This window comes from Rhinatrema bivittatum, chromosome 2, assembly GCF_901001135.1.
Source record: "Rhinatrema bivittatum chromosome 2, aRhiBiv1.1, whole genome shotgun sequence".
NCBI lineage: Eukaryota > Metazoa > Chordata > Amphibia > Gymnophiona > Rhinatrematidae > Rhinatrema > Rhinatrema bivittatum.
The window spans coordinates 416,612,470-416,632,564 of NC_042616.1; the positions used below are offsets into that span (position 1 = coordinate 416,612,470).

The 20,095-nt window shown below is 44.3% G+C and overlaps 1 protein-coding gene across 1 annotated transcript in view; it reads right to left on the bottom strand.

The window, feature by feature from the left end:
* The window catches only part of CACNA1I (calcium voltage-gated channel subunit alpha1 I), a 592,517-nt gene that overhangs the window by 145,578 nt on the left and 426,844 nt on the right, over positions 1-20,095 (bottom strand). Inside the window, 4 exon segments of the mRNA XM_029587119.1 lie at positions 2,705-2,828; positions 4,833-4,933; positions 6,688-6,992; positions 14,882-14,942. Of these exon segments, the coding sequence (XP_029442979.1) occupies positions 2,705-2,828; positions 4,833-4,933; positions 6,688-6,992; positions 14,882-14,942 (591 nt within the window).

A 20,095-nucleotide genomic window follows, 5' to 3' on the forward strand; every position in this document is an offset into this window, starting at 1 on the left:
GTGGTGAAAAGATCTGGCAGTTTAGTGTTGTATGGTTGCGGGTTTTAATAATTTGCTATGTATTGTTTATTGCGCTGTATCTTATGTACATTGTTGTTTGGTGTGTTATCGTGCGCCATTGCTATGGCATAATTGTTATTAATTTTATGCTGTGCACTGCTTTGGATGGCTTGGTTTTACGAAGTGGGGGAAGCATCGTATAAACTTTAAAAATAAATAAATGTAACTCCATCCCAGGGAGCTGACTGCACTCTGATGGGGCCATAAAAGATTTTGTTCGTCTCTTAGGGGCTGGGTTACTCCAGCTAGCTTTTCCACAGTCTCCCTGTCCCCCAGGATCGGGATTCTTTGTTGGTGGGGGGAAAGCACTCCTTTCAGGGCCCAGAGTGACAGAGGTGACTCTTACTAATTTCTTGTCCCTGGGAGAGGGCTACTCTCCCTCCACTGTGCATGCTGTGAGTGCCAAATAAAACATTGGAGCCGCTGGATTAGTAGTCTAAAATGTAAGCCTTTATCCTTGTAAAAGTCAGATGAAATATGGCATAAAACGTAGTTCTTAGCACCACTGAAGTTCTATTTTGGTGCAGTTCTTTTCCCTCTGTTCGTGCAAGTGTCTCAGTTATCAGGGTAAGGGAAACATCCAGCCTCCAGGATTTGGGCTGATTCCCAAGTGGGAAGGTATCCTTTAGTTGGGCAGGAAAATCCCTTCCAAAACTGATAACTGGTTAAAAACACAGTCTCTGCACAGAGAGTCCAGCCCTCTCCCTCCCCGCCTGATGGGTGTCCTCAATTATCTCAAGTGGTTCTTTACTCACAGTTAGCTGCTCTCCCTTATTCACTTTCTCTCCTCGGACGACGAGTCCCTGATGGGAGGGATGTTCTCTGGCACAAGCACTTCTAGTTCTTCCTCCGAAGGGGCAGGAAGAGGGGGGCAGCAAAAACTTCCTCCCAGATATTTTAACAAAATTCTTCTTCCCAGAAACCGAAGTAAACACCAGAAGGTCCTGGGACCGGGTCACCACCTTTCTTCTGTCCTCATGGAGGGAGAGGAAGGACAGGTCTTCCCTAGCCTGGGAATCCCAGAGAGAGGGCTCCCCCACCGCCCTCTCCCCCAAGCAGTGTCCAGGGGACCCACCAGACGTCTTACAAATAAAAAGTCCCTTTAGGCCCAAAAATAAACCTGGGATACAGACCCTACCCACCAGGGAGTGGATAAGCAAGGCAGATCCCCGACCCGTCTCACAGACTCCAAGCAAAGTTTGCTTCAGGCCTAAGAGAAGGCCCAAAAGTTGAAGTCAGACAAAACACTCCAGCACCTCCTATAACTTCAAAAGTAACTCAAACTGCCCCCAGAGCTCCCAGGAGAGAGCTGCTTATAAATCCTTCTAAAGGGAACGGCTATTTCAGCTCCCTCAAAGGGAGGGACTGTATAGAATGGCTCCTCCTCCTTACTCACTAACCTATACTGTACTATCTGAACCAGGAATTATCCAGGGCTTACTGGTAATGAGACTGGAGGGTCCATCATAAATAATAAATAAAAAGTAGTAGTTGGGAAAAGGACTATTAGTAAATTGTTATGGATTATATTCTAATCCCTTCTGCACTGAAGGAATTCAGTTTGTCACATTATTTCAGCTGGCTGGATGCTGATTCTCATTTCTGACCTGGTTCATCAAATCAGTTCCAGGTGACTCTTTTGGATATGCACTTGGCATATAAATGCTTTAAAATTACTGCCAGAAGCTTTTTGATAGACGAGAGAGATCCTTTACAAGAAATGTTCCCATCTGCCCCATGACTCATTGGTGACTCTGATCCCAGGGAAAATACAATCTCAAAATAAAATAAAAATTAACTTATTCAAAACAGAGAACCAAACTTTGGGCAAATTCAGTTTGCCTAGAAAATTAGGTTTATAGCTGACTTGGAAATTCAGCCAAAAGTTTGAGCTGGGATGGGCCAATTTGAACCAGACTGCAGTCTGCCTTTTGATGTTGCCTCTAATTTTTGAAAGACGACATGGGCAAAAATCTTCTTTTATGCAATTTTTATGTTACATTCAAATGTGTGCACTGGTATAATGCAAATAATATTGGGATTTCTTGTGTGCACTGTTTTGCCCTGTGTTTTGGTTCATGGCCTGTGTGCATGCACACAAGGACACAACTTAGAAGCAATGGCAGCTCGACACACACTGACAGCCTATTCCAACAACAGAGGAAGCTCAGCATACCGTACGCTGACACATTGGTTCTTCATAGTATGCCATCATCTCTTTGATAACAGAGCACACAAAAGCTTATGTGATGAACCTATTTTTATGAGTTACTTAAAATAACAATAATTAAAAGCAATGCATCAAACACAAACATTATAAATATTCGTTTACAGTATTGTAATAAGTGCAAGTGATGCACAAAGCATTCATATAACTATCCCCCAGGAAAGCCTAGCATGACAGCTGCTTGCTTTAATGAGTGAGACTCTAAGTTGCTGTGGCTCTGTGGGGACTAGCAAATATATTCTGATCTTATGTCCTCTTGATATATAAAAGGAGAACTAGAACACCAGCGTACACGAGGAGGTAAGTTAACAAGGGCTGGCCCTGAAATTTAACTAATTAAATTAGATAAGCTATGTCTCATCTTCCAAGCACCTGACTGCTTCAGACCAGAATGGAAAAGTGAAAGGTTGCTCTCACCGTGCTCTTCTGCTCAATCTGAGGTCTTTCAAGTGCAATAGTGATACAGTTGAGGAAGATAAAAGCCAACACAACGTAGTCGAAAAGCTTGTGAGCAATAATTGTCTGGCAAAGGATGCGAAACCTGAAGAAAAAGTGGAAAGTGGAAAATCGTGCTTCGAAATTAAATTCATTGCATTATTTAATAGCGTGAATCGAAGGAGGGCAATAAGTAATCTCATTATTACAGAAAGGGATCATCCGCCAAATCAGTTACAACTCCTTTAATTCAGAGCTACTGTAGAGATCTTGATTTGGTGTGGCAGGGTTTCAGTTTCAAAGGCTGAGAGCCCAGGCAGGGCAACGTTAGAACTAGATTTTGATGGCAGAGAATAGGGAGCCAATGGGGCTACAGTACCACCACCTATTGGCAGTCAGCACGGTGCCAGTGGTGTTGCAGTAGTGCTGAGGGTACAGCTCAATGGCAGTAAGTATGAAACCCATGGGTGGGGTCAATGTGGTGAAAGTGTGGAACTCAGGAGGCTATTTGTACTGGGGTAGCACTTAACCTGGTGCTAGGGTAACAAGTTTATATACACATCTGGTAACAACTGTGTAATCCTACAGAAGACAAAGCAATCAACTGTTACCAAGTGGCAGGTCATAAAGCCTGAGATTGTCTTGTTTTTTTTCTTTATTTTTTGTTTTAGAATGTTACTTCCATTTTCCATATGTAACCTGAGGCTTGTAATTTTGAATTTCCCACTGCCCCTGCAATGCATTTATACTTCACTTTGAAATGTATTGCGGCGGTCCTTTCGCTCCTTTACAGCACAGAGTAGCCAAGGAAAGTTTGTTTGCAACCGCCAAAGTCTGGCTGCTACAATTAGGAAGGTGATGGGATAGCTGAACCTTGCATCAGAGCACACCAGCCAGGGAAGAAACAGGCAAAAAGAGTGGGGAAGACAAGGCCAACCCAGGGACAGCACATGATGAATAAAGTTAGGCAGACAAAAGCCTAGGAGCAGACAAAGGGAGTCCCTTGATGGCGCTCTAGGAGAGGGAGGGAATGGACTCCAATCCCACCAAGAGGAAAAACAAATGTAACAAAGAAGCAGGGATGACTAGCAAGAAACCACAAAAGGAAAAATATTGCAGAGGAGAGAAATGACTGTCATAAGGCAAAGCTCCAGCTTAGAAAGGAGAGGAGAATTTGGAGGGGGGTAGCCAGAGCAAAGTAAATTCCCAGGACATATAACTGGTTTGTTTGGCAGAAAGTCAAGGACTGCGGTCGAGAGCACAGGAAGAGCTTGAACGGAGTTAAGTTCCATCTTGTAGGGATGCTTAGTCATTTAAAATGAAAGAAAAAACACTGACAATAGTTTCTATTTCATTTTTGACATTTCCCATCCAAACCAACACAAAACCAAACAAAAATATTAATTGGGTTTTTCCATGTTGTTGTTGGAGAAGCAAGGGCTGGCACCACAATCATGTTTAAACCTCGTGGGTAACTTCCTGTCTGCTGATCTTCTCTTGTGAGATCCGCAGAAAGGAACTACGTGCCAGCCACTGAAGTTTAAAAAAGCTCATGTTGCAGGCAGGGCTGCTGACTAGCTGTCAAAAAGGAAAGGAGGCAGTCTGGGGGCTGCTGGCAGAGCCCACCCACCGGTGGCAGAAGACAGCCAGAGCTTCAGAGCTGCTGCAGATAGAGGGGTCAGAGAAGTGAATGGATGTTGGTAAAAGGAAGGGCACAGAGCTGGAGATGAGGAGAGAGGGGATGGGGGGGGTCAGTCACTGCTAGTTGGACTCCTGCAGGAGGGGAAATATGCTGGGGGAGGAGGTATGCTTGAGCCTTTAGTTTCTATTACAGTCAACAGAATCTCAGAGGCTCTCATTAATTATATTAGAAATGAAATGACAGGAACAAAAATAAAATTCAGATGGCATGAACAAATGAAACAAATGGAAAATGAAACGAAAATGCAAACAAAACAATTTTTTTTACCTGCATATCCCTACTATTTTGCACCTGACCCTGACTGTTTCAGCATTAGCTGGAAGTCCTGCTAAAACCATGTTCTCTTAGAAGTATCTTAGACAGAGCGAGGATACTGCTCAACCTGACACCCATTCACATAGAACCTACCTGTTTTCAGGTGAGAAAAGGAACACGGACCAGTCTTGACGCACCTCGCACCAGTCTGGGCGATACACTTCAATCATCTTCTGGATGCGGAAGCACAGGCTCTGAAGGTGAAAAGAGAACAATCCAGAATGAGTTACTCTGTCAGGATTTCATTTCTACCCATTTCTCTGAGGAATTAAAACACAGGGAGGGTAATTTTTTTAACAGCCCGCATAGTACTGAAGTCCGCATAGAAACTACAAACAGACTTCAGTCCTAATTTTCAATGCGGACCCACACTGTGCAGCATATATGGAAAAGAGAAGGAACAATGCTATTAATAATCTAAACAGATATGCAAACAGCACAACAGAAAATTCTCAGTGGCTTGACCAAGGTCAAACACAGAATCAGTGGGAAAGGGGATTTGAAGCCAAGCCTCTGCAGTTCAATGCCCTAACCACAAGACTGCAGCTAGGAGACCTCTCTTCATAGGGTGCTGCATTTATCCCATCCCTGCTCTTTCATTTGACTTTACCTTTCCCAAAAGTGCCACTGCAGGGAGTGTATGGTAATGATTATGATTCCATTAATGATTCCAGATTAAATTGCTTTGTACCAAGCAGAAGTATAAGATTAAATGTGTTTGATTCATTTGAGGACTCTAGTTTACTGCAAAAAATAAGTATTCTGATTGCTGGTGCTTTAGTTAACTTTGGGCTATGCGAGGTCTCTGTCTAAGGTCAAGAAGGCTAGCTTAAAACTCTTTGAGGTGCCTCTAAAAAAAAGCAGAAGCAGTTAGATACCAGGACAGAAGCAGTATCAACTTGGAAGATGAGAGACAGGGGGGAGGGGAAAGAGGGAGCACGGAGAGATTTAGGGGGCAAGTTTGAAACCCTGTGGGGGACTGCAAGCTCAACCTCAAAGGGAAACCCCCATGTGGGGGTTCCTTCGAAAATGTGATGGCTGCGGGAATGAGACCCAAACCTTGGCACCCGCTTTGAAGCCGAAACTGCTTGCGAAAGTTAATTGTAGGGCTTTCAAATTGAAAACCCCATGCATGCTCTCCCTCCTCCTTTTTTGGCCACGGGTACAAAATAACCCCATGGGAGAGGGACATTGTTTAGTGGGTCTCTTTCTGTGGGTAAACAGTTGTTTTTCTGCAAAAAAAAAAAAGTGTTGAAAATTATTTTCTAAAATATAGAGGTTTTCAATTTTAATTTGCTAAAATGCTAGAGGTGGGCTCCTCTTGAACTTGGGATATCTTCGGTTAATTTTGAGTTTGAAGGGGAGAGAACTCAGATGGAGGTAAAGGAAAAATTCTTATACAGGTAAGAGGGTTTTGAAGAATGACTATACAATTGTGCTGAGAAATCAGTATAGATTGGAACCCAAAGTCCAGTCACGCTACAGGGATTCTTCTGTCCTCCCCTGCAACCTTTTCACCGTTTTATTTTTTGCCCTCCGATTCCTCCTCCTTGCCAGCATGCCTAGGTGGCTCTGGGAATGCCTGATAGCCCAAGAGATATAGGGGGCGTATCCTCTAAGGCACGCCTTCAATGTTGTTTTTAATGGCAGTCATCCTTCCTTCCCCCCTGAACTCATCACCTCTGCGGAACACACAAAACCCAAGCAGCCTGGACAGATGAGGGAACCCCTGCACTGCAGGGTATCAAGTTGCACCCTGCGTCAAGGGGTGGCTTTTTTCCATTCATTTTTATGATTTCCATTACAAAGCAAATACTCAAGACATATGCAGAGTGTTATTGCATTTACTGTTTGGCTACAATATGCTTAGTTTAGTGTCCCTTTTAATCTTATTTGTGAATGTCAGACACTAGAGGATGGTCATAACTCACAGTTGCATGATACTCACATAATCAATTTCCTCTTCATCCTCCCCTTTCTCTTTCCGGCTGTTCATCTTTGGGAAGACCTCTTTGACGATATTTGGAGTTTTCCCATTACAATCCTGGTGGTCAGCAGGCATTGTGTTGCCCTTCCTGCTAGCCCTCCGGTTAGACAAAAATGGTGTGGGCTCTGTTAAATCTGCTGAGTCTTTGGTGTCCAGCGAGAGTGTCCTCCGATGCTTTATGCTCGAGTCCCTGTTGGTTCTGGATCCATTTCGCTGCAGCTCATCTTGGGTCCGGTGACATTCCCCAGAGAGAAGAGATTCATGTTCTGCTGAGGGAGGTCTTGGTTTCAGGGCTGGGACGTCGGCTCATGCTGTTCCAGCTTGAACGGCGACTTCCCCAAGCTCCAGTACGGCTCCATGCACCATAGTGAGATGTGCGTGACCCGGTCTACAAAAAGAGATCATATTACTGGTTAAACGTCCATTAAATCCCTTTTCACTCCGTCAATATTCTCCTCTTCTAATCAATTACTGAGACTCCACATAGCACTCTGATAATGCATATTAATCCTGTTCTGCAATACTCCTGTTATTCTAGTACTGGGATCCTGCATACAGTTCTGCCAATATACCTCAATCCTGACCTGCAGCAATCCCTGCTAACCTCATGCCTCACTCTACTCACCAGTGACCTTTGATCATACGTCATTCTTCCCAATGACATCACACTGCTCTTCCTTGATCCAACAGCAATAAGGACCTGATCCCGTTGCAAAGAATTTCTTGAAGAGTTTGCAACCCCAGCTGTGATTGACTGGTTTGGAGAAGGAACAGGGTCAAGGTGACCATTTGGAGTCATAGGGATGACACCAAGCTTTGGGTCTAGCAATAAGAGAAAAAGAAAAAAAAGCTATCAGATTCAAATATCAGCCAGTCGATGCAACTCTCATGCAAGGAATGTGAGGAGCTTTTGCAAGAAATTATTGACTAATGTGGACAGCCTTATGACTAAGTGACAGTGTTACCATATCGGGGGAGTGGGTGGATTCAATTCCTGAGCCCGATGCTCCTCAAGCTGACCAGGACTGCTGCAAAAGTACCATTCATCATCCCTGATGAAAGGAGTTCCAGAATTTGCACAATGGCAACACTCAGTGGCTGGTCCCAGAATGCACACACATCAAGTCCTGGAGGGAATTTAGGTCTGTGACTCCTGATTGAGAACTGTCACTCCATTGGCCGAACTAGATGTGTGTGTGTGTGTTTTTTGAAGGGGGGGGGGGGCGGGAGATAAGAGGTTAAAAATGGGGAAAACACCATAAATAATCATAAATGAAGACTCGTGGCGCTATAGCCCCAGTAAATTCTGGTTCTGATTGAGCTGGAAGTCCAAAGGAGCAGGATGAAATTAAAAGAAAAAAAATAAAAAATTATTGGTCAAATACTAAAAGACAAGGGGCTTTCAAAATTGTAAATGATGACAGCATCAGTCAGGCTAGTTATTTTTTCATAAACCATTAGGGAAGGGGTCCTTGTACACCATGAAAGTGATAGTGTATGCATGCAAGACAATTTTCAAACTCATTCACGTGAGTAATTAGTGATTTAGCCGGGTACAATAGCTTTCCATCCACAGCGTATGTAATTTTAGCTACGGGAAAAATATATATTTGTGGGGAGAGGGTTTCAGTTGGGGAAATGAAACACTGCATGCACTATTCCACCCTCACTTGGCTGCCTGCACACATTAGCAGATGCAAAGCAATTGAAAGCATTCAGACACTTTCGGCGGGTGCACTTTGCACTCGATCGTTTTCAAGGTGCAGCAACGGGGTAATTTCTCTTTGATGATTTGCACAAAGTACGTGTGCATTAAAGCCACCCACGTAGTTTGCCATTGCCTGGGCTATTTGAGAATTGTGCTCTCTTGGGAATCAGGTGTAGTTCTGGCAATCGCATGCTGCTTGGCTGCCCAACACGAGCCTGACAGAATTTACCACCCTACCCCCCAGTGATTGGGAGCAAGGCCACAGCCAGTCTGCAATGTAGTGCATGCGGCTGCTTTGCATGAAACATTTGTATGGCGCCAACAACTTTGCTACAGTCCCAATTCAAATGAAACATCAGTGAAGCCTGATACTATAGTTAGTAAACTATAAAAAAAAACAAACAAAACCAGGCACCAGAAGTAAAATGGCTGAATCAACTGAAAAAAATCCCCCATACATTTATTAAGCAAAATTCTTCCTTCTTGGTATCTGTCATAGAGAGGGTTTAACATAACACAGCAGCATATGAAAAACATTTCCACAATGAGAACCTGAAGATAATGGCAGGTAACCACCACAGGGCTCATTTTTGTCCTGCCTACTGCAATAGCACAAAATCTACTTGGTTGCAACCTTTATCCTTGCTTTCCTACAACTAAGGCTCCTCTGTGTTTATCCCATGCTTTTTTTTAATTGTGTTACCTCCATCACATAAACTGGGGGACTGTTCCATCCATCCATCCACCTGCAACTATGAAGAAATGCTTCCTTAACAATGCCCTATTAAGATTAGCAAAATGGTGAGATCACTACAGGAAAAAAACCCCACATATCCTGTCTCATCCTGGCAAAAATAAAGTCTGGCAGTTACAACACAATATGATGATGAAACCCAGAGATGCAGATTCCCATTCCATCTAAAACACACATTGTGTTACCTTTAGCTACTGGTTTTCAATGCACTCCTTGGGAGAAAACCAGCCAGTCTGGTTTTCAGGATATCTACAATGAAGGTGCAGGAGATAGATCTGCACACAATAAAGGCAGTTCATGCAAATCCATCGCCCACATATTCTTTGTGGATATCCTGAAAACCAGACTGGCAGGGTGTGTCCCAACGACTCAGTTGAGAACCACTGCCGTAAGCACTCTCTTTACACTGTAAGAGAGTGCCTCAAAACTGCAGTCAAGTGATGGAGAGCATCTCAGTTGCAGGTTGGAGAAGGGTCTGTTACCATGGTAACAGCATCCATGAAAAAAAGTGCTTCTCTTGCTCAAACAATCTCTTCACGATATAATAGAGACAAGGTGTCAACTTCAAACCTTAAGCCACCTGCGTTGATGACGCGAATCACTTTTAACGGGGTTTCGGCAGGCCGGTAATCATGTCTGGCTACAAAAGAAGCCAACACTGCTCTTTTCTATCATCAGTGCCCACAGATATTAACTTCTTTGTTTGATTCATGTGACTGTCATTTTTCCTCACCCGATGCAGGCCATCATTCTAAGATAGGTTTTTGTCATTATGTTCCCCTGATGCAGTTGTGGTTACGAAACACCAGCTGGTGTCAGGATTTGTTTGTTTTATGACTGTATTTGAATACATGGGTTTTTTGGGGGATATATCTTTTGCAAGAGTCATTGTTACATTTCATGGTAATCACAGTCTGAGACAGTTTATGAACTTATATAGACAGTGCTGCACAAGCATCATTGAAAAAAAATGACACTCACATGAATGCTAAAAAATAAAACTTATTCTGTGTGGTAGATGATGGAGAAGACCAGCGTGATTACTGGCTTGCTGAAACCCCATTAAAAGTGATTCGAATCTGATCAAACTGGTTTTGTGAAAGGCCAAGGCCTCAGGGCTGGTGGAAGCACTAGGCGAACTAGGCCCAAGTATTAGGGGGCACCGCGAGCAATGGTACCCTGAGGGGAGCCAATGCCCCCGGGCAGGGAAGGCTCATGCGGCCACCGGTGGACCTCATCCCACTGGTGGCTGAGCAGTGACACATAGCTGGCAGATCGGCAGGGCCGTGGTGGAGCTCACGTCACCACGGCCCGAAGAAAAAAGTCGCGTTTAAACGTGCAGTGCTCCTCCTCCTTCCTGCCTGCACGGCCCCGGAAAAAACGTTGCCGGAGCCGCGCGGGCAGGAAGGAGGAGGAGCATCAGCGAGTGCAGAAGAGGAGCAGCGCTTATGGGCCGCCGTGAATCCCAAGTCGCAGCGGCCCGAGAAGAGGAAGAGGCCTGGTAGCAGGGCCGCCGCGGATCCCACATTGCGGCGGGCTGCCCAAGAAGATCAGGGCCGCTGCAGAGTCCATCCTGCGGCAACCCGTGAAGAAGAGGTCCAGAGGTGAAAGAGAGGCTGAGGGTCTCTAGAGTGTGTATGTGTGCGTGTATGAGATGAATTGAGAGATTGTATGTGAGAGTGAGGACCTGAATGCTTGCAGAGACAGCATGTGAGAGCCTCTGTGTGTGTGAGAGAGACAGCATGGGGCAGTGAGAGCCTGTGCTTGAGCAAGACAGCATGTGGGAGTGAGAGAGAGCCTGTGTGTGCGAGACTCAGACAGCATGTGCCAGTGAGAGACTGTGTATGAATGATTGTATGAGAGAGAGCCTGTGACAGTGAGAGCCTGTGTGTGTGTGTGAGAGAGAGAGAGAGAGAGAAAGCATGTGAGAATGAGAACCTGACTGTATGTTTGAGGGAAGAAGATGGAGAGAAAATAAATAGAAAAAAAGACAATATAAAAGGAATTGGCAAAAAAATAAGAAAGGGAAGGTGGGAAAAAAAGCCTGTGACCAACCGATTAGAAAACTAAGATCAGACAGCAAAGGTAAAAAAACCAAACTACTTTATAGTGATTGGCACATGTAATCTTTGGGAATGTGCAAGAGTAGCACTTTCTCTATGCGGATCTCACAATGTACGAGATCAGCATGGAGGAACTGGAAGCCCACGGGGCCTGCACAGAGGAGGCAGCAGAATGGGCTTCAGTGCCAGTAGCAGCAATCGGCGCCTCCCCAATAGCCACGCGGCAGCAGTGACAGTGGCAGCAGAGGAATTAGAGAGGTTCTGAGGTTACTGGCAAAAGAAAGAGAGGGGGGTTTGACTTTAGTGTGTGTCTGTGTATGAATGGGACTCTGCCTGGGGGTGTATGTGTATGAATGCATGGGAGCCTGCCTGGGGGTCAGTGTGTGTGTGTGTGAATGACTGGGAGCTTGCCTGGGTGTGTGTGTATGAGAAAATCCAGGGGAATAAGAGTTTGTGTGTGGGGGGGGGGGGGGGGTGGAGGGGGAGAGAGTGTCTTAGAGCCTGAGAGTGTGTCAGTGTCTGTGAGAGCGAAAGGTTATGGTGAATATAAGAGCATGAATGTGTATGTATGTGACAGTGTATGTGTGAGAGAGAATGGACATGTGAGTATGTGTGAGAGGAGAGGATAACCTCCTAATCCTCGACAATATCAGGGTGACTGGAAATCAAGAATTCCCACAGAAGGGGACAGCAGAGGCTTTTTAAAATCCTTATTAGTTTTAATTATTGGATGTTATTTGATATATGTGCTGTTTTGAAATATTTTATTGGTGTTTGGGAAATTGTAAAAAATGTATATGATTTTAATTAATAGAAATTCTATTTATCAGTAGTTTTAAAATATTCTTTTATTATGGTTTTTACTATTATAACTGATGCTTTATTTTTCTTGATCTTATTTGTTTTATGAGGAATGGTGGTTCTGTTTTTCCATTGTTAATACACAGAGTCTGGCTTCTTGGAGTTTCCATTTTAGTGTTTGTCTAATTTGTGCTCCTTTATTTTGTATTCTGTATTTGGTGAGAGTCTGTCTCTGCTCTGAGTGTGTGGCTGTGATGAGAGATTCTGCTAGCATGTAGTGTCTGTATAGGGATCTATAGCAATCGGGTTTGTTTTGTTTCCTCAGTAGGTGGTGTATTGGTATTCTAGGACCCAGTGTAATATTTACCCTTGCTTTTTCACAGGTAGAGTTATTGTTGTTTGAGTCCTTGGTGTTATTACTGTTATGTTACGATGGGATTGCACTATAGATTTTGAGTGTCTTTTTTGCGGGGTTTTGTGTTAGTTCACAATGTGCCTGGTAGTGGAAGGTGTTTGTGCTGCTGTTACTGTGAGGTGACACCAGAATTTGAAAATATCTTTTAGTATGATGAGCTGTAAGGGAAACATCCAAGCTCCATTGTTTGGGGGAATTTCAGTGGATGCACAGAGTTACAGAACTGGAGGTGCAGGATTTGTATTGACGTTCTGTCCCTTCCTATATATTCCAGACTTCACTCTCATAGCCATATAGAATTAGTTGAATGAGGCTATCAAATAATTTTATAGTAGTTTTACTAGAAGGGTGAAACTGGCCAGCTTTTTAAAATTTCGCAGAAGACTCTTTGGACTTTTTTATTAACACTTTTTGGTGGATGTGATGAAGAAATGTCATTTTGGCTCCCCCGCCCCCCAAAAAAAATTCTTCTGTCTAGAGATGCCACTGATTTTCTGTGACCTTAAGCATTAGTACAAGAAGGATTAAGGGGGGGATGCTGCAGAGGCACACACATGCATTAACCCCCGGGCGCCGGAGACCCTTCCTATGCCACTGGGTGCGAACCATATGAGGCCGCAAGCGGCGGCAAAGAGGAGTGGAGATTTGGTGGGCCGCGATCAGTGCCCAACCTGCTCGCGATCCAGAAAACCACGCAGTCGGTGGGCGTGATCGAGAACGATGTAGGAGTCGGGGCTGAGACCGGGGGAGGGGGGGGTGCGCAAGGGAGAAGGCTCGCCTAGGGTGCCTAATCCCCTTGCACCGGACCTGGAGTCTCAGCATACGCAGGATCCCTCCTGCTCCGCAGGCCTTCTAGCCTTTTTGGCTGTCCGGGGTTTCCTAGGCAAGGGTATCTTTGCCACTAGCTCCTTCCTGGTTAAATAAGCCTTATGAAGGAGAAGCACAAACCCTGTGGAAAAAGCCCCCGGGTCCGAGGAGGAAGATTCCTGATCAGCTTCTTCACGAGACCCTCCCTGTGCCCTGCCACCAGCAGGGTCCTTTCCCACAGGCAAAAGTGTGGGGAGAGTATCCCAGGGCTCAGATATGGCAGCCTGCACTTCAGCATGTGCTGCCAAAATGGCCTCTGACCCCCCCCCCCCCCCCCGGAGTCGTCCCAGTCTCTTGCACCTTCGTGCTATTCCCCGGGGGTCGAAACAAGGACTCGGTCCCCCCAAGGCACATTCGCTGCAAAACGAGGCCGCATCGAGGTGAGCTTGCCTCAGAATGCAGCCACGGCAAAGACCCAAGACATCTGGCTATCTACTCCCCCTGTCAAGAAGGGCCGAGTCTGGACAGGGATTACCAAGTCTCCGCTCGCCCTGCACCACCCGAGGGATAGCCCAGGAAGGAACCTAACACCTCGGGGAGCCAAACTCTCTTCTTATCTTTTTTTTTTTTTTAAACAATTCCAGACTGCAGGTTTGCACCTCTACCATCTGCTGGAGACAGAGAAATACAGGTCAATACTGAAAGACTGCAGGAGGCACTCTCATTTATGTAGCAGTGCCTCAAAGTTTTGTTCTCTGCCTCCATCTGCTGGTAGGGAAGCATAAACCCTCTCGTCTGGACTGATCTGGGGTACAAACAGGAACCTATTTCCTTAAAAGATGAAATGAAATGCCTAATGTCTCTTTTGTCCTGTATGTTTGTCTTGATTATTTTTTAAGCTCTACTGAGTAGGGACGGTCTCTTATATGTTTTGGTAGAGTGCTATGTACATCGAGTAGCACAATGGGAATGATAATTAGTAGTAGTAACTGGTTTGTACCTTTAGGAACCACTGTCCCATGGGTCCATGTCGTCACAAAGAACATAAGAAATTGCCATACTGGGTCAGACCAAGGGTCCATCAAGCCCAGCATCCTCTTTCCAACAGTGACCAAACCTAGCATTCCTGTTTCCAACAGTACCCAAAACACTAAGTAGATCCTGCAATGTATCACAATCCACTTGTGATTTAACTACTCTGAATAATTTGTATCATCTGCAAATTTGATAACCTCACTCATCGTATTCATTTCCAGATCATTTATAAATATATTGAAAAGCACAGATCCAAGTACAGATCCCTGATGCATTCCACTGTTTACCCTTTTCCTTTTTTTTTTTTTCAAAATAATTTTTATTGGGAGGAAACATGAACAGGCAGTGAATCCCGCACTCAGCAGCTACAACCAATATACTGAACATCCAATACAACACAAGTTGTTTAAACAAACTAACAACAACAGAGATCTCCCTCATGTCTCCAGCCCATCTGGTTTTTCTATTTTCTCCCCATACCAGTTCCCCTCATACTACTAACATTTGCACCTCACTTTGCCTCATGCACACCACACGCCATTCACACCACCACACACGCCCCCTCCCCCTACTGAGACCCTGGGTTGCACCATTCAGGCTCATAGCCACCTGCCCGCAGTCCTTCTTGAACAGCTGTCGGCATCAGAAGAACACAAGCCTGCCAGCAGGCCCGGTACAGTTTATACGGCTTCTGCTTGCCCAGTACAAAGTCCAAATGTTCCAGTTGGAGAAACGAGGCCATTCGCTGAAACCAGACCAGCACTGATGGGAACCCTTCCGGGCCGCCCAGTTGTTTACCCTTTTCCACTGAGAAAATTAACCATTTAATCCTACTCTCTGTTTCCTGTCTTTTAACCAGTTTGTAATCCACGAAAGGACATCGCCTCCTATCTCATGACTTTTTAGTTTTCTTAGAAGCCTTTCATGAGGGACTCCGTCAAATGCCTTCTGAAAATCCAAATACACTACATCTACTGATTCACCTTTATCCAGATGTTTATTAACCCCTTCAAAAAAAAAAGATTTGTGAGGCAAGACTTCCCTTGGGTAAAGCCATGCTGACTTTGTTCCATTAAACCACGTCTTTCTATATGTTCTGTGATTTTGATCTTTAGAACACTTTCCACTATTTTTTCCTGGCACTGAAGTCAGGCTTCACTGGTCTATAGTTTCCTGGATTGCCCCTGGAGCCCTTTTTAAATATTGGGGTTACATTAGCCACCCTTCAGTCTTCAGGTACAATGGATGATTTTAATGATAGGTTACAAATTTTACCTAATAGATTTGAAATTTCATTTTTTAGTTCCTTCAGAACCCTGGGGTGTATACCATCTGGTCCAGGTGATTTACTACTCTTCAGTTTGTCAATTAGGCCTACTTCATCTTCTAGGTTCACCATGATTTGGTTCAGTTCATCTTACTCATCACCCTTGAAAACCATCTCTGGAACTGGTATCTCCCCAGCATCATCATTAGTAAACACAGAAGCAAAGAATTCATTTAGTCTTTCTTCAGTATATTACATATGGCTAAGATTCGGGGGGGGGGGGGGGGGGAGCCAGCTCCCAATAATATCTCTGGATGCTGAGAGATTTCTGTGTTGGAACCAAGCTATGTATGAGAGACCCCCAGTCACAGATTTTGATTAATGGTTCACTATGTCCTTTCTTTAACATTGCTCGAGGTTCGCTGAAAGGCTGGCCCTTTATCTCCTTTGCTCTTCGATTTGGCCATGGAACCCTTGGGCCACAGCTGGGAGGCAACTGCTGATATTAGTGGCCTTAGATTAGGAGGAAGGGAGCAAAAAAATATCATGATATGCCAATGATGTCTTGATATATCTGTGTCAGTACCTTCCTTATTAGCTTTACTTAAGCAGTATGGTGCCTTATCAGGATATAAAGTTAACACTGAAAAATCCAAAATCTATCCCATAGACCCTGAGTTTTTCTCTACCTCTCGGAAAGTAAGAGATGGCTTTACATATCTAGGTCTTTACTTTCCCAGAGATTTTTGAGGTTTATTCATTAAAAATTACATTGGATTGATTGGAAAGATTAAACAAAATGTACACACTTGGGGAGAACGTCTAATTACCTGGGCAAGAAGAATTAGCTTGTTAAAGATGAATATACTGCTCAAATTCTTATACATTTTTCATCATGTTCCTTCTTCTATTTCATCTCATAGTTTTTCTGATCTGCATAGTTTAATGGACAAATTTATTTTAAACTTTAAACTTAGTCAATTATGGCTAAGCTTGAAGGTAAATTTAGAGGACAAACTCCGCAGGTGCTCACTGACGTTTAGAATGAAGATGTGTGCGAAGTGGGGGTTGCTTTGATGATTCGGATGTTACACAGAACATAGCGAACCCCAGTATATTGTGGGAAACGTTTCCCAAATGTTGATAATGTCTGTTGGAGGGGGTGTGGAGAAATGGGAACTTTTAAACATATGTAGTGGGATTGCCAGTGTGTTTGCTTTTTCTGTCACGGATAACTCAGGACATTGCTGATGGGGCAAAGCTTGCTGGCTGCTAGGTTTACGAAAGCTACTTTTTGGAAATCAAGTCTTACAGTGGATTAGTCGCGCAAGCAAATACATGACATTGCACATTTAAGACTAATCTGAGAAAATTCTTTTTCACTCAACGCACAATAAAGCTCTGGAATTTGTTGCCAGAGGATGTGGTTAGTGCAGTTAGTGTAGCTGGGTTCAAAAAAGGTTTGGATAAGTTCTTGGAGGAGAAGTCCATTAACGGCTATTAATCAAGTTTACTTAGGGAATAGCCACTGCTATTAATTGCATCAGTGGCATGGGATCTTCTTAGTGTTTGGGTAATTGCCAGGTTATTGTGGCCTGGTTTGGCCTCTGTTGGAAACAGGATGCTGGGCTTGATGGACCCTTGGTCTGACCCAGCATGCAATGTCTTATGTTCTTATGTTCTTAGGGGTAGATTTTCAAATAGCGCGAATTGGATACTTTTGCTGGCGCATCAGGCGCAAGCAAAAGTAAGCTGGATTTTAGTAGATACGCGCGGAGCCGCGCGTATCTGCTAAAAACCTGGATCGGCGTGCGCAAGGCTATTGATTTTGTATAGCCGGTGCGCGCCGAGCCGCGCAGCCTACCCCCGTTCCCTCCAAGGCCGCTCCGAAATCGGAGCAGCCTCGGAGGGAACTTCCTTTTGCCCTCCCCTCCCCTTCCCCTCCCTTCCCCTACCTAACCCACCCGCCCGGCCCTGTCTAAGCCCCCCCCTTACCTTTGTCGGGGGATTTACGCCTCCCGGAGGGAGGCGTAAATCCCCGCGCGCCAGCGGGCCTCTTGCGCGCCGGGACGCGACCTGGGGGCGGGTACGGAGGGCGCGGCCACGCCCCCGGACCGCCCCGGGCCGTAGCCACGCCCCGTACCCGCCCCCAAAACGCTGCCGACACGCCCCCTAAACGCCGTGACGACCGGGCCCGCCCCCGACACGCCCCCGACACGCCCCCCTCGGAGAACCCCGGGACTTACGCGAGTCCCGGGGCTCTGCGCGCGCCGGTAGGCCTATGTAAAATAGGCTCACCGGCGCGTAGGGCCCTGCTCGCCTAAATCCGCCCGGATTTGGGCGGATTTAGGCGAGCAGGGCTCTGAAAATCCGCCCCTTATTGTTGCGCAATGACTTACAAAATGAGTGTTTTAAATATGTACAAATTTGGGGCCCAGAAACTGAATACTATAAGCCAACCTACTTTGGCGTTGTTTTTCTTATTTGTGTTATTCTGGTTGATATATTTTTTATACTTACTGAACTTTGAACGTATGAAACTGTTTGTACACTGGAAAAAGCTGTTAAATAAAATTTATAAAAAAAAATAGTGATTCGAGTCATCAACACAGGTGGCTTTAGAGTTGAAGTTGATATCGTATCTCTACCATGATAATGGCAAGAGCTATGTGATCTATAGGTAGAACTCCCAGCCTTTGAAAACCAGTTGCTTGAAGCTGGGAGTATATGGTAACAAGTCCTTTGTTTATAATCCAGGACTGCCGTGTGTCCCCATTTATGGAAGGAGACTTTTAGGTATTCTTGAAGTCTGAATCTACATCACAATATATTCTGGTATTATAATCTTGTTTATTTCCATTTAATATCAGCATGACAGGTACCAAAATGCAAGAACAGAGGAAGTGTGAAAAAGTCAAGACTGGCCTAGAGTTTCCCTGGAAAAATGAAACCAAAGCGAGATGTGCTTTATTTAACTGTATTTCTGAATCTCAAGGGCCCTAGAGCTATAGCTTCCCCCCAACTTAGAGAAACTGGGGTGGTGTTGAGTGGCCATACAAGAAAATGGTGCTGGCTGACCTTTATGTTGATATCAACTTGGTACCAGTCTCAGGGTCAGCTGGGGCTATTTTTCAATGGATACTGATGGGGCAGGAGCAAGTGGAAAGCGCTTTTGCCCCCTCCTTCTCCTGCAGATCCCAGAAAAGAAGTAAATAGAGGTTGGAGAAGTGCCTGGCTCTGGCTCATTTGCGGGGAGAGAGGGGGTCAGAGGGACCTGGGGAAACCTTGGCCTGGCTTATTGGCTGAGGGCAGGAAGGTGTGGAGGGGCCTGGTAACAGCAACAGCGGCCTGGGAAGGCATAAATCAACAATAAAGTCTAAAATTAGACTGTGTTGCATCTGTTTTGAGCTAAACATATATGCTGCCAATACAGCAACTAAGACAAGCCAAGACATTCAATCACTCACGATTCACAACCTATATCACTTAAATAAGCCACCGCAAAAGTCTCCACCATCTATAAATCAACCCGGAGAAGAATACAGCTTGATATAACCTTTCCCAAGCTTGCTGATAATCTTTGTTTAGAAATTTTTGTATACATTTAGTATCCAAATGTTCTATTTACATTCGATCCAACCAAACCAAAATTTTGCTAGCAGAGGTGAGTTATCCATTCAGTATTTCAAAACACCTGTTCTTTCCACTAATAAGGCTGTTTGAGCAAATTGCAAGAATCCTTTTGAAAGACCATCTGCTCAATCTAAGCAGCCTAATAACAAACTCTCTCCAGTAAAAGGAGGCTTTTGCAAAACAACCTGTGTTATTATTTTTATCACTATTTCCAAATAATCATATCATTTAATACAAAGTAAAAAAGTATGAATATGATGCTGTCATAAAGTAACATTTTGAGCATTCATCAGAATCTCTCAATTTCATGCAGAATACTCCAGCTGCATCACAATAACTCCTATGTAGGATGCTATACGGCATGTCCCAAAATTTAGAATCAATTTAGATTTTTTTTTCAAATTATCAAATAATTTTCCCAACAATTCTACAGTAATAGTACTTCCCAACTCTGAGGTCCATTTATTCACAGGGATGATAACTTTCATACTGGAATGTAGGCGCACGTGTGTGTTGGTTCACTGGCATGTGCCCAGGGATGTGGCTATTTTATAACATATGCGCATATATGCGTGCATGTTATAAAATAGCCTGGCCTCATGCACATGTTTGCACAATATTTATTTATTTATTTAACACTTTTTTTTATACCGACCTTCATAGTAATAACCATATCGGATCGGTTTACATAAAACAAGGGTATAATTGAAGCAATAAATAAAAGTAATTAACAAGAGAGGTGAATAAGGCAAAGTTACATTTAAACAGGGAGTAAAAACTTGGGAAGCTTAAAAGCTGGAAGAAAGGTAAAGGCAGAAAGAATTAAAAACATAATACAAAAAGGAATTTGGGTTAGAGCAAAAAGATGCTTTAACCAGAGAGTGCC